At 43.6% G+C, this 15,356-nt stretch overlaps 1 protein-coding gene across 1 annotated transcript; it reads right to left on the bottom strand.

Annotated features, from left to right (window-relative positions):
• Positions 1–1,332: 1,332 nt before the first annotated feature.
• On the bottom strand, positions 1,333–6,323 carry HTR1B (5-hydroxytryptamine receptor 1B). The gene has a single exon (XM_053222548.1). It carries the CDS (start codon positions 6,159–6,161, stop codon positions 4,992–4,994), a length of 1,170 nt encoding a protein of 389 aa, XP_053078523.1. The 5' UTR covers positions 6,162–6,323; the 3' UTR covers positions 1,333–4,991.
• Positions 6,324–15,356: the final 9,033 nt, after the last annotated feature.

Raw genomic sequence — 15,356 nt, 5'->3', positions numbered from 1 at the left:
TATGTTTGTGATACATAAGATGACAGTCACATTTATCTATGCCTCTTTTTAAAGTAAATGCCAAAATTACACAGACTTAAAAGTCTGTCCTCTGGGAAAAACTGACATACAAGTACACCTTAACTTCTGTGCCAAAAAACAACCCTCTCTTTAAATGATAAATGACAAATGTTCTACCTCTGAACTATGGATATATCAACCTCAAACCAATAAATTTTGAAAAGAAAAACACAGTGATGAGAAAAACCGTAGTGGCGAAAGACATACCTAAGAATTAGTTCTCTTTAATTTGAATATAAATTCTTTGTCTTCTAACCTCTGAACTCACCCATTGCCATGTTCATCAATGGCCATAATGTCTTAACTACTAAGATTTTAGCATTTCCCAGGACTAGAGGTGAAGAAGAAAATAACTGACTTTGCATACATGAAGAAAAATTTTAGGCTTGTTTTAGGGATCCTCTGCCTGAATTTGCAGTTCCCAAAAATCTATTTTAAATAAATGATAAGTCCCCTCTCCGTTGCTTCATGGATCTTCATTTCTATGAGCCTAGAGAAGTCAATACCATTTGCAGTGTCCAAGAAGAAGTTAGAGATTGTGTATGGTGAGCACCTGAATCCTGGAAACAACTCAGCGGCACTCTGCCCCCTGGTGGACTGCTCAAGGATGAACCTTGATGAAGGGCACAGAAGGTTCACTTCCCACCCACTTACCCTGCCAACCTCTTTCCTTCTGAAAATTGCAGTGAATGCCTCAGTTAAAAGCTTTTGCCTCCACTAATTACACATTAATTTGAATCAACAATTTTTTATATATATAAAAACGCTGGGCTGCCTAATCAGCCCTCTGGAGCTAAAATAAGAACATTAGATCAACACGTTATCACTGGTTATCATGGCTTTTCGTGGGTAAGAAAAAAGCAGAAAAGTGGAAAATGAAACACTGAGAAAAGATGTAGATGTGGTGAGGGTCTTTGGACTCTGGGGAAATTGCTAGACAAAGAAAAGGAAGAAGAGTTTAAAAGTGAATAAGAGGATGCTATATAGGAAGTGAAATAGTTGGCAATTTCCTTTTGGCCATTAAAGCCACTGCAAACCATCTTTTGTGTGTCCTTTAGCCCTTGGGGTTATTTTTCACCAGCCTAAGTGGGTAAGTGTGAAAGACTCTTAACCTCAGTCATTTCCAGTGTAGCCAGGTTTCTTCCATTCAGGCTAGCTTCATCCTCCTCAGTTCAATCTTTCTCAAAGAGCTCTCAGTTGTTCTATGCTACAGGTGCTACAGGAGGCAAGAAAATAATGGCTAAAGAGGAAGTACATGTTCTGAGAAGCCAAAGAAGTGTCAGGTATTTTGATAGGTGCCTTACATGCATAGGTTCCTGCAACCAATTGCAAGCAGGCTGCATTTGAGGAGAGCCACAAAGCTATCCCATGCTCTATTTGCAATTCAAACCTAGGACTTTCTGATTCCAAAAGCTGTCTTTCTGTCTACTTCTCTGGTGTTCATATAATTCAGTCTCCACCTCTTACGTTTCCCCAAGGTTGCTTATACCCCTGCATTTCAAGCACCATGCAGTACTTTGGCATCTCACTACCTACCTAGACACAACATTCCCCCTAAAAATACGGATCTGGAAAATTCTAGTGATAGTGCATCTGACTTACCCTCTTTTGCAGAATGTGAGAGCACAATCTGCCTAATTCCTTTTAAATTCTTCTACAAACGAAATCCCCCAAATTGTGGCTGTACTTGCCAGTCCGCCACAGTATCATTTATCATCAATTATTCTCTCTTGAAGGTTCAAAGTTCTCAATGTCCCCCAGAATCCAATGAACCAATCCTTCCAAAAGAATAGAATCACTACCCATTCCTTTTTTGAGCACGAAAAGGACTTTATTTCATTGTTCTCTGAAATTTCATTTCCAATTACACATTTGTTGAAAGGTGGAATACCAAAGGCAATTTTTAGTTACAGCAACTCCATCAAATACACATAATCTGAGATTTTACTGCTTGCATGAATTATAGTCCTCACAGGGTTTCCTGGTTAAAGAAGATAAAACTAAGATAATAGGAAAAGTGAAGAATATTGTTCTGTAGGAAATTTGTTGAACTCAATAACCATTATTCATGGGTACCATGTCCATTTTTTTTAAAGGAAACTCTAAAATTGCTACAAACACAAGACAACATTGGTATTTTTGAATGAGTATACATTCATATATTTGTGTGAATCTTTGTGCAATTAAACAATATGGCAAATGTTATTTGTTACCACAGCCAATGAAGACGTATTTTCATTTCTATACAAGTTGAACATTTCCATCTCCCATTTTATGTTCTGCAAAAAATCCATATGTCTAGTTGATGAACAAACAATGCTATAGGCAGCAGTAACTGAGAAGGAGCGTAACAGTCGTTAACTACATATCCCTGGGATGAATGATACACTTTGCATTATCATATGCGATGCTGGATGATGAGTCTAGATCTCGTATAACTACAAGGGTTTGCAAGCTTCTACTGCACACAATATGCCCCAAATTCAGTCAATTCAGCCAAATAATGAAGCAAAACTGTAAGTGGGTAATCTACAAATGGCAAACAGCCCATGTGACTAAATTGACCATGTTTTGTTAATATGAGGACACAATCATTGTAGGTTCCCTAGAAAGAACTCATTTGCAAGTTTCAATTTATTTATTTATTTCAATTAATTTTCCCCCTCAGGCTCCTAGAAGTTGGCTTAATTGTTTCTTAGGCCCAAAGAAAACACAGCTGCATAAACAAAAGACAAACGTATTAATAACATAAACACAAATACTGTGCTGTATGCACATTCCAATCAATAGTAAGCTAGATTTCTCCATAGGAGAAATGTCACAAAACAAACAAACAAAAACCTGGGGGATATAACAGAAACACAGGGATTATCCAATGCCTCAAATTTTATTTTACTCCAACGGCAGGTATAAATGTTGATCAAAATTCCCCTTTTTACTTAGTTTATGTGTGAACTTTTGAATAGTGTATTTTCAAGAGTCATTACCCCAGAGTGAAGATCTGCACAGTAGGAAAGCAGTGTACTTCAGCTCAATACATCTATTGTCTGAGAGTCTGGACTGGGGAGCTTCAAGCAGGGAGGGAATCCATTTTACAAAGACAACTTGCTTCTGCAGACAAAAGGTATCACACTGCAGAAAGCTCTCTGAAGAATGGAGTGTAAATCTTCTTTGGCATACAAAACGCTCCACATACATATTTTGTTTTCTGTGCAGATGATCCTTCAGGGCTACTCCTTTTTATTTAGATAATGCATTTTTCATCTTTTGTTGTGTAATCTTGCCCTGTGTTGGAGAGGCCTCAGAGTGAATTTGGTATCACAACTAAGCATTATTGAAATTTGAAAAGACATATAAATATAAAGTATTACTGATAATATATTCATTGAGGTATCAGGTCGGTGACAAATTCCCAAGGTTCAAAAGCTTGTCATTTTCCTGATTGCCTAGTAAATCTGAGGTTTGGTTCCATGAGTTGTAGGAAAAAACAGGCTCCATGTTAACATCTCTAAGCTTTTCTAAAGTCCTTGCATGTCATTTTCTAGTAATCTTTGTTCCCAACCAAACTTCAGTAACAAGGGAAAACAAGTTTCTGGGTTTTTTTTTTTTCCTTTAACATAGATTTTGGGTTCTTTCTTACTGTATTTTGAAGATTTTTGGAAAAAGGAGGTGGTTCTCTTACTTTATATATGGGCACACAAAGGAATTACAGATGGGAAGGAGAATGTAAATGACTATCAGAAAAAAGTCTCATGCATTTAAGATTTTTTACAAGTCAAAATATACATCCTCCCATTGCCCCCCCCCCCCATTCCTTAATTGTAGAAGAACCATTTTTATTTTATCAGTCTCCTTCACATCTCACTGGATTGGTTAAGGAATAAACATACCTTTCTTGTTAAGGAGCAGTATATATCTAATAGCCATCAGTTTAATCGACTGCATTAATAAGAAATATAGCAGCAGCTTGGGCTGAATCACCCATTGTATTCTTCATTTATGAGGATTTAAATGTGTAAAATGACAAGTACATGAAATTAGGAGGAAAATAAAGCAATCTGCAGACTTTGGCACTAGCACACATAATGCTTTGTTTGAGTTGTTAGTGTGGTTTGACAATCACTAAATAGGAATTAAAAAAATTACAGATCTGCAGAAAACAAACAACCATAGGTGTTGGTTCTCAGTTTAATCCTTCCCATCTCCCATCCCCACCCACCCCATATAGTTTCAATTATAATAAAAATAGAGATCTTAACATCAGAATTTTGCTGTTAAACTCTTCAAGGTTTCTCTGCATCATCCAAGCCACACATAAGGTTTGAAGCACCAAATCCACAAGTTTCTCCAACCAAGTTTAAATAAACAGAAAGTGAAGACTGAAAGATGCCAAAGTAACTCTTCTTAAATGAAGCTGAAACACAAAGTTCTCCCCAAAACAAAGGGTATCAGGCTTCTAGTTCAAGTACTGCCAGGCTGTATGTAGATCTGTCTCAGACAGGATTCAGACAACTACAAGTACCACCGGTTCTAGAGGGAGGGCATGATCCATGATACCAAAGCAGGGCAAAGATCCCCCTTCCATCGTTGATTTTTAAAGTTACAACCCTCCCTTATGATTGGCTGCTGCAGGGTCAGTGCTGGACCTGGGGTGTGAGGGGAGGAAGTGAGCTTCCTCCTCCGCAGGGAAGCTCTACCTTTAGTTTGAACAGTTCTCCTCTCAGAGCTCGCTCGCTTGCTCGCTCGCTCTCTCTCTCTCTCTCTCTCTCTCTCTCAGGGCTGTCCTGGCTTCTCAGGATCCATTGCCCTTGCCCAGAAGACAGAGCCTCAATCTGACCCAGTAACAGTGAAAGAAGAGTGGACCTACCTGTGGAACCAGACACAACATGGTCCCCAAGGGCCGCTTAGGCTACCCCACTGCAACTGACAAGTCAACCTGTGCACTTAAAGCGTATCAGTTTATGGAACGCTTGTTTGAAGTCCTCATTGGACATGGTATAGATGATGGGGTTGATAAGGGAGTTGAGATAGCCCAGCCACGTGAAGAAGTCAAAGATGGCCAGGTGGAACCAGCAGGCATCCTTGCAAATAGGCATCACCAGGGAGATGATGAAGAAGGGCAGCCAACACACAATAAAGGCTCCCAAAATGATCCCCAGGGTCTTAGTGGCTTTGCGCTCCCTAGCGGCCATGAGCTTCTTCTTCTCTAGCAGGGCGTCAGAGACTCGCACTTTGACTTGGTTCACGTACACAGGGGACCCGGATTCGCTGGGCACATCAGGAGCCCGGGAGTTAACGGAGGTGACCGAGGACGTGGACCCGGGGGAGTCGGTTATCAGCTGGGCTCGGGTCAGGCGCTTGCCGGTCCTGTTGGGCGTCTGTTTCAAAATCCGGGAGCGGGCTTCCACATAGATGCGGCCGTAGAGGGCGATGAGGAGCAGGGTGGGGAAGTAGAAAGCGCCCACCGTGGAGTAAACTGTGTAGAGCATGTGGTCGGTGTTCACCCTGCAGTCCGACACCTCCTCCTCGGCTTTGGCTTGACGCCAGAAGAAGGGCGGCAGCGAGATGGAGATGGAGAAGATCCACACCAGCGCGATCATAACCGCGGCCCTCTTGGGAGTCCTTTTAGCGGAGTACTCCACAGCGTCCGTGATGGCCCAGTAGCGGTCCAGGGCGATGACACAGAGGTGCAGGATGGAAGCTGTGCAACAGGTGATGTCCGACGACAGCCAGAAGTCGCAGACCACCTGGCCCAGCGTCCAGCGGCCGGTGACCGTGTACATGGTGCTGATGGGCATCACCAGGATGGATACGAGCAGGTCGGTTACCGCCAGGGAGGCGATCAGGTAGTTGGCTGGGGTGTGCAGCTTCCGGGTCCGGTACACAGTGGCAATCACAAAAGCATTGGAGAGCGTGGTGGCCAAGGTGAAGAGCGCCAGCACCAGGATCAGGAGTACTTTCCAGGGCAGGGCGATGGAGTCCTGGTAAATATAGCCCTCGGTGCTGCAATTGGGGGGAGCGGAGGAGAGGTTGGCTTGAGAAAGCCCGGTCTGGGAGCCCGCGGGCGGCGGTGGGGCGCAATGAGTGTTGGTTTCTTCCATGTCTCTCCTCTACACGGCTCTGGAGCGCAGCTCTTGGGCATGGAGCGAACGAGGGAAAGGGCGGAAGGACCGCGGAGGAGACCACAGTCTTGTCTCTCGATTGCTAGTCAGTGCCGTGGGATTCTCAATTATTCCTCCACCCAGATTCCCAGCTGAAACTAGAGGTCAAGGGCGCGGCAGCCTAGGCAGACGAGCGCGTCTTCTGCACTTCCAGTGCGCCGGGCGCTGCTGCCGCGGCTCTGCCTGCTTCTCTCCACTCCCCGCCTTAGCCCTGGGTTGCTAAGGACTGGCCCACCAAGCCCAGCTCCACTCCGGATCCTACTCAAGGCGTCTAGTAGCGGAGGGTGATGTATTGTTTGAGAAGGGAGCATCAGCCAGGTGGGGTCTCTTACCCCAGTTGCTCCGGGCTGAGTCTCCTAACCCAGGCGCTCCTTGATCTGCAGAATCGGCCCGCAAGAGTTTCCTGGCTGTTGAGACCGAAGCTGGCAGGCCAGCCAGGAGTCCTGGTCTTGCATTCCCGCCCCCTCCCCAGACTCGGGCAGTTTCCTGCGGCTGCTTTGGCCGCCAGAGCTGGGTGGGGTGAAGTCTGGGAGCCGCGCTGCGCCGCGCCTCGCTCCGGAGCTCTGCCCTCCCTTCTTTTCACGCGCTGGCCACTCCGGCGAGCTGCCCCGCGGAGACGGGGCCGCAAGAAGGGGGACTCGGGGGCTGGGGCTGTGGCTGCGGCTGCCCGCAACGCGCCGCCACTGCCACCATCACCTCGGACCCACTGGCACCGCTTGGAGCCATGCTGCTGGGTGCACGGGTCTGGGGGACCTGGCGTGGCACGCGGGTAAGGGGCAGGTGTCTTAGGGAGCTGGAGGAACGCAGCGTGCGCCAGTCCCGGAGGAGCGTGTGAGCGGCACAGCAGATGGACTCCTTTTATAGAGTCCAGGTCCGGGCTGCCCTAGCCTTGCAACTCTTGCTGCTCGGCGAGTGCGGGCGCCCGCTCCCCATCACCTTCCCCTTTTCTCTCTCCCCCGCCCCTCCTTTCCTCCTGCCTGGTTCCCTCCCCGGGTAAGGAAGCTTCCCTCCGGGTCCTACCGCCCTCTCTCCCCACTACCCATCTTCTGGCCCCTCTCCCAATCCTGACACCCAGACTCCGCAGTTCTGGCCAGGAATGGGGATGAGGGCGTCCTGTCCTTGCCTCTGTCCCCTTCGAAGCTTGCAGTGCGGCCCTCCAGTTAGATCCACGCCCTCAGCCCGGGCACATTCCCTGCGTCCCTTCCTGGGCTTCCACTTAAGCACCGACACCACAGCAGGCCAGTGCTAGGTGGAGCCAGCCCCAGGCTCTGACCTCTCCACTCAGGAATTTTATCCAGCCCTGCGGACCACACCCAGGTTAGAAGGAGGCGCCAGTAATATCGCCTTAGAAGGAAATGGCCAATAGTGCATTTTAAACTTCAGGCTTCAAGTCCTACTTAACTCTTGGTACAATACGCACTATTAATTTCATATCTGGTTTTAGGAATCTGTGCTTTCCATTCAGTCCCTTCCCTTTAACTGTGGGTCAACAAGCGGAAAGAAAGCTGTCTACACTGTCTACAAACATGTAAAACTATCACAAACAGAAGCCTACCATTTGTGAAATTAAACCTTCCATTCCTCTCTCCCTCTCCAGCCAGCCGCTCAGCAGTTCAATGCCTCTGGAAAACAGTTCACAGTAAGCACCTTCCCTCCCACAGCCCTCGAGAAAGGAGGTCAACAAAATTCAAAAGGAAAAAAAAAAAGAAGAAAGAAAGAAAGAAAAAAGAAAAAAAAAAAAAAAAAAAACGTGTTTTGGGGCCATCAGCACCCGTGTGTCTTCTTTGCCCTCAACAAATACATCAGGGTATCAGCCAAATGTGGCACCAAGCAATACCAGTTCCCAGGTCCCATGACCTTCAGCAGTTCCTGGCTGCTCAGTTCCCCCCTCCAGCTGTAACCGAAACAAATGTATGGTACAACTACCAGTCTGTGAAAGTTTACAGAAAAGCACCAGGAAAGAGCAATGTACTTTCAGCCCTCAGAGCTAAGTGATCCCAACTAGGAGTTTCTAGCACCTAGCTCGGTGTTTAGTGGGTATAATGCATTCAATGAACACAACATCATAAGTGAATTTACCAGGTTAAGTGTAAGCATATTTTAGAGAGAATTATTCAGTCTAGAGCCCAAGATTATTTCATCCACCATTGAGTTTAGAAGAATAATTAAGAGTCTTTGAAAGAAGAACTTTTTACCCAAGGTGACACAACACTGACCCAAGTTCTCTTAACTTCATATTCCCTAAAACAGGCAAAAATAGAGTGCTTACCCTGTGCTAGGAATTCTAGGCACCAGGGGTACGATGGGGTATACCCAGACCCAGTTTTCAAATAGCCTATATTCTAGAAAAGGCAGATAGACAATAGCCACACAAACAAGCAAATGATTAACATACTTTCATATTGCGGTAAGTATTATAAAGAAAATAGTACATTCCTGCATTGAGAGTGAGGGTACTCCTTTAGGCAGCAGCTCTCCAAAAATACCCTCTGGACGCTGTCTGGGTTGCAGGAGCCAAGGTGGAGATAAAAGAAAACCTTCTCTTTCCTCTTCTCCTGTCCCTAGCACCCAGCATTGCTTCTGCTAACCTTAAGCCTCATTTGCACAGCACGTTAAGGGGTCCTACCCGTCCTCCCATCCTACCCACCCACATCAGGCGCCTAAATAGACTTCTCCCCCCCCCCCCCCCCCAAACTGCAGCACTCTCTTAGAAATCACAGCTGAGGAAAGCAAAGCAGGCAAGCCTAAACCACTAGGTGGGGGCGTTGGCCAGGATGGAGCAAAGTGTGTGTGGTTGCCGTTTGGGGGGTGTGCCGGCAAACTATTTTCCTGCTGTCTTAAGGGAGCAGCAAGATTAGGAGAACTGTTGGAGGATGCGAAGCGGAGGAAGGCGGAGAGGAATTTTACCAAGCTGCAGGCAGCCTTTCCTGTTTAAATTTCTTCTCCAGGAGCGTGCAAAGGAGAAAACCACTTGCTCCTTCTAGGGTTTGGATTTAGCGACGTAAGGAACCTGTGGCTTTCTCCCAGCCACTCGTTCACTGTTTCGCGGAGTCCAGAACCCTTGGTGGAATCTGCCACCTGTGGGCGGAGTTTGATTTTTCTAGGCTTTGGTTAAGAATTGCGTGGACACACCAAGCCATCATACAGAGGGGAATGAGGCAGAGTTTAGTGGAGAACGCCATTTCGTTATCTTGGTTCCCTCTTTTCACTCACTCCTTTAGTACTTCAAAACATATAAAACACACAGGGGTACGTGTGTGTGGAACACTCAGGAGAGCAGGGAACTTTTAAAGTCCCCTCTGCTTGGGCCTCCCCCATAGAGGAGGGGCCCTTAGGCACAATCCACGTGCCCACTCTGCAGTCCCCAGCAGCGCAGGGAGGATGTTCCCTCCAAGTTAGTGGGAAACAACCCACACAGACTCAGCCAGAGGGCAAGGAGGGAACGAGCTGGAACAGATCGAGATGGGGAAGTAGACTGCAGCAAAGGTTATTTGGGTCGAAATAAGCTTTTGTTTGGCCGAGCAGTTGAGACTGCAAGTTAGTGTGCTCCACGCGGTGGACCTCAAGCAGAAGCTGAGGAGGTAGAGGATAACGGAGTGAAGCCTGTGCTCAGGCGCAAAGCCTGACCGTGGCGGTGAGCTGTGGAGAGACCAGCGAAAAGTCGCCTCTCAAAGAGACTTTGCCTACGCGAGAAAGGTTTGGCTGATGCAGGGAATTGAGAGGCTCAGGCTTGGAAGTTTGCAGCGCGGCGCTAGCTAGACCTAATGCTGTGAAGAGAAGCTCCTTCCACCTCCACGAAACCACACCTGATACACCCTAGAACTTGGCGCAACTCAGCGCTGTCTTGGCTGGGAGCCAGCCAGCCAGCCAAAGGCGGGCACTTAGGTCGTGCTTGCAGCATCCCCAGAGTCTTCCCTGCATTTTCCAGAAAGTGGCTGTTAAGAGCGATTTGGGCACCGGAGCACAGACAGCAGTTGTAAGTTAATCTTTGCTTTGTTGCAATAAAAAAGCCAGAATGCTCAAGCTCTTGTCGCTTTGCTCCTTTGATAAAGGAAAATGCAATCTCACACTCTCCATCCCCACCACTTGAAAAATCCACAGCCAACCCCTAACCGCAACGTGTGGGGACCTGGCAAGCTCCTTTTTGCAAGTCCTGCTTCCTCAATCTATGGCCACTGTTTTTGTTTTTTGGCTTTAAACTCCCACACAGGAAATAGGCAGCAAGAGACTAGAGCTCTGTACAACGTTCTCATGTGTGGGAGTGGTAGCCTGTTTCTTGGTTCCTCCTATATTTCCTCCAGTAACTTAAACTATTCCTTAAAAAGTATATTGGTAGTAATGAAAATACAAGCCTTACTTAGGTCTTGTTTCACGGAACCATGGAAACGTTCAGATGAACATATACAAACCTACAGATGTATACATACAGTTTTGCCAGACACCTTCGGGGGGGGGGGGGGGGTTACCAAACCCTCTGAGGCTTAGCTCCTCTCCATATTCACTGGGACCACATTGGGCCTTTGACAAGGTATCTGTGTCAGGGTACTAATGTGTTTTGTGCTTCATAAGGGAATTTAAACGCCAAATAATAAAACCAGGTGCTTTAGTTCCTTAATTCTAGACACGTATATCAATCCCAGAGAATTAGTAGCTCTGTTATGTGTTTATAGGTGGATACAAATACTGTGTATCTATAGTGAAGGAAGAGTGTGGCAAAAAATAGAGCAAGTATACATAATTTAGACACTTTCTAATTCCTGTCTCTGTAATAGCAGCCACTTTGCTACTTGGAACAGACATCCCCAACAGGTAGGTTACTGCTGGTTCAAAGCCAGCCTAGTTCCAGCTAGTAGAAGAGCTAGCTCTCAACTGAAGTCTCAATCACATATTTCCTGGCTGAAGATGTAGGTCTTAGAAGAAAATTTCTAACCTCATGCTTGAAGCAATATAAATGGAGATTGCCAGGGAAGGAGACGTTGAATTTTTCCTTTTGGACGAACAGTGGCATTTGGCAATAATAAAGCTTTGGATGAAACGCGATGGCAATGAGTCCACCAAACTTAGAAACAACTTGCTGTCTTAATTTGGCAGATCATTAGGCACCTCTATTCAGGATGAAGTGTCTCCAGAAAAATCACACAAAAGAATTTAACAGTGAGGTGAAAGAAAGTGGCCTAAAGAAAGAAGCAATAGAAATTGGGCTTTGCCTCATTCAAACTAGGAAAAATTGCATTACTGTGGGATTGGTTTCAGTCTTGCAAACAGACAGACAAGAAACAAAACAAAAACAGGCCAAGCTGGTTGATTGTTTTTTCACCTATAACTCATGAATAATAATCATTAGCCTTTCTTGAGCACTATGTGCCAGGCCTCGTGTTACAGGTTGCGCATGTGTCCTTCATTTAATTCTTATGAAAGTTCTAGGAATTGTCATCATCTTACTCATTTTCTGGATGAAGTTGAAGCTTAAAGAATTCAAGTAAATTTGCCATGTCAGACAGCTGATAGGTGATAAAATTGGTTTTCAAACCCAACTCTCTCTAATTTCAAAGTCCAACTCTTTACCGGTAGTCTACACTGAGCTAGCCATGCAGGTCAGTGCTGGTAGCCCTTTTAATCCTGTGACTTTATCTCATCTTATCTGTGAGGTAGAATCACTGTTCACTGCTAATTTAAGTCTCCAGAAGAATCTGATAGTTGCCTTCAAATTTTTCTGGGGGTGGTGATGGTGCTAAAAGTCAGGTAGAAGATTGTACACCATGATTATGTTTAACCAGCTAATCATCACTTCCAAAGTAGACCTGGTAGGTAAGCACACACCCCATATTCTGAAGTCCACAGCCCAGACAGAAATCAGGCTAAATCCTTTCTCAAGAAACTTTCTTTCCTGGCCCCATTCGTTACCTTCAGGGTGTGATTTTACTTTTTCTATTTTATCTACCTTTTTTCTTTTCCTTCTTCCTTTTCCTTCCCTGTCTCCTCATCCTTAACACTTCCTTCACACCCTACCACACACACATTAAGGAGCAAAGCAAATTAACGCTTTTTAAAAATTGTATGAATGGAACGTGTTAAATACAGTGACAGTCACTATTCTCTATTTTTAACCACATTAGTCTAAATATCAGAAAAATGACCTGAAAAATTGAATTGTTTTCCCCATGTGTATAACATATTGATTCCCCCCCCCCAAGATTTAGTAACTCACCAAAGAAAAAGAGACCTATTACCAATGAGACAATTATTCAGATCTAATCAACCAGGAATCAGTAAGTTAATCCACTAAGAACCTGTCCAAACCAAGAATATAAGCAAAAATAAATTTAAATTCCAATGTACTAAAACTTTTGCACTTTATGCAAAGTTTTAGAGCTCCTCCTCATTCAGATCAGACTTCTTCTTATTTTATATACACATCTAATGCATTTGGCTATGTGATTTCCAAGGTTAGTCCCTGAAGATTAGAAGCATCACATTATACAAGGATCAGAAACTATGTCAGGTAAGCACCTGCATGCAGGAAGATGCCACAGCTTGTCATAATTTTTGCAAAGTAGGAAAATCTAGGTTAAACTATAAAAATAAAAACCTTGATAATGTCAATAACCACAGTATTATTTGTGTTAACACATTTAATAATGTAGAGTAAAAGGCAGACTTCCGCAAGTGATGGCAAACCAATGTAATCATACTTCAAAACAAAGGAGGGCATTTGTTTCAAGGAGAGTGGAGTCCCTCAAAATCAAAAGAGGAATTGAACCATCAAGATTTGGGCACTGAAGGAATCAGATGAGCCCTGGGAACAATCAGCATCCTAGAACACTATCAGGACTCCGTCACTGTCTGTATGTGGACTCTTCATTTATTTCACAGTAAACAGGCTTTCTCTACATTGCTGAAAATCTTTTTCACCATTAATAACTTTTGAGGTTGACTTCCTCAGCTTTGGTCATATTTCAGAAACTAATCTGAATCTGTTCAAAGTTCAGAAATTCTGAGAAATGGGTTCTGCTTCTGAGAAAAAATGTAAGGAGACCAGGACAGGTCAACATTCTGAGAGGAACAACTGGAAAAGTCGTGAATTTTATAAAGTTTGAAAAGCTGTGGAAGCAAGAAGAATTAGAAAAACTGAAATTCCAGAAAAGGATAGATATTTCCTACATAAGCTAATGATTGCTGCCTATTTTATTTGAGACATTTGCTGATCCTGGGCAAAGATTGTGAATTAGACTTGGTCCAGGCAGAGGGATTCTACTGGGAAAAGAGAAACAAGCAGAGGTTTTGATAGTTATTGGGGTCAGTGTGACAGTTTGGATTCTAGAAGAACCCCACATGCATGGCCAGTTTCACTGTGGATATTTGATATATGTTACAGCAAATTGGGAGCCCAAGGGAGTGGGGAGGAAAATTCCAACAGGCAAACTGAAATCACCGCAGTTTTGAAGTACTTAGAAGAAAAAGTCCCTCTAGAGAAAAGAACCCTGCATTAAACATGTGACTAGTCTTCCCTGAGAAGACAGAGAACTTCCAGGCTTTCAATCAAAAGGCCAGGATGGTAAGTAAGACCCAAAGAACAGGATGAATCATAGACAGACTGATTCTATCTGCAAAGCAGCCTTGACTCAGCTCAGTGCCTGACGGGTTGATGCAGACAGCTCTTCATGCATTCTGCCTAACTTAGGAAAAGATGAATATTCTTTGGACAAAACAATATCATTTAGAGACTTTAGAGTCCATTTATATGTAATATCCGATTACAGTTTTTTAAAATGATATGTGCCTAGTGCCGATAAAAATGTGACCAATAGTAATAACCGAAAAAACTAGGTAACAGAAGTAAATCCATGTGCAACATAGATATTCGAATTAACCAGAAAAAACTTTAAAATAACTATGATTAATATGTTTAAGAAAGAAAGGAAAAATGGACAAAATAGCTTAAAAATATAGAGAATTCCAGTAGTGAACAGAAATCTTTAAAAACAGTCAAATGGGCACTCTAGAAATAAACATCCAGTTTTTGATATTAAGTACTCACTGAATGGATGTAATAGCACACTTGAAATGGTAACCTCATAAGTCAAAAAAAAAAATGTCTAAACTGAATCATAGACAGAAGAAAAGTACAAAGAAAAGAACAAGAATGTAAAAGTCTGAGACTGGGTCAAATAACCTAAAATACAAGCACAGAAACAGAGGAACAAGAGAATGGAAAATAAAAAGTATTTAGAGATAATTTCCAAGAATTTCCAGAAATGCATGTGTTGGGTGAATATATCTAACAATGACACCATTAAAGAAGCTCAAAGAATTGTGGCCAGAATACATACAAAGAAAGACACAGCTAAGCACATAATGGTCAAACTGCTGAAAACCAATGACAAAGAAAAAATTCATAAAACTGCCAGAGAAAAAGACATTACCTTCAAAGAAACACAGTAAGGCCATGGTTAACTTGTCAGAAACTATAAAAGTCAGGAGTGTCTGGGTGATTCAGTTGGTTAAGCATCTGTTGGGACTCTTGATATTGGTGGCTCAGGTCAGGATCTCGAGGTCCTGGGACTGAGCCCCGAGTCAGGCTCTGCGCTGACAGCTTGGAGCTTACTTGGGGTTCTCTCTCTCTGCCCCTCCCCTGTGTGCTCACTCTTTCTCTCTCCCTCTCTCTCAAAATAGATAAATAAACATTTTTAGAAAAACTGTAAAACTCAGGAGATCATGTAATTGCACTTTATAACAGCTGAAAGTTAAAAAAAAAATGTCAACCTAGAATCCCATACTTAGAATTAATATCTTCTCAAAATGGAGATGAAATACAAATGTTTTTAACCAAATGAAAGGTGAAAGAGTTTGTTGACAGTGGAATGGGCCTCTATGAGGTACAAAAGGAGGTTCTTCAAGCTGAATGAAAATGATACTAAATATATAAGGAAACATAAGAGTAGTTAACTGTGTAAAATAATAATAATGTCTTATAGAGTTTATAATGTATGTAGAAGTAAAATGCATGACCACAATATTATGAAGAGTTGCTATCCCAAAAAAATGGGGATAAACAGAGTGAATAGTAGTAAAAGTTTTACATTGTTAAAGAAATGATAAATGTATTCAAGTTAAATCCTAAGATGTCAAGGATGC

Source organism: Acinonyx jubatus, chromosome B2 (assembly GCF_027475565.1).
Source record: "Acinonyx jubatus isolate Ajub_Pintada_27869175 chromosome B2, VMU_Ajub_asm_v1.0, whole genome shotgun sequence".
Taxonomy (NCBI): Eukaryota; Metazoa; Chordata; class Mammalia; order Carnivora; family Felidae; genus Acinonyx; species Acinonyx jubatus.
This window is presented reverse-complemented; position numbering and strand designations above follow the sequence as displayed.

Coding starts and splice junctions, on each gene's coding strand:
- HTR1B (XM_053222548.1), bottom strand. CDS start 6,161: ATGGAAGAAACCAACACTCATTGCGCCCCACCGCCGCCCGCGGGCTCC.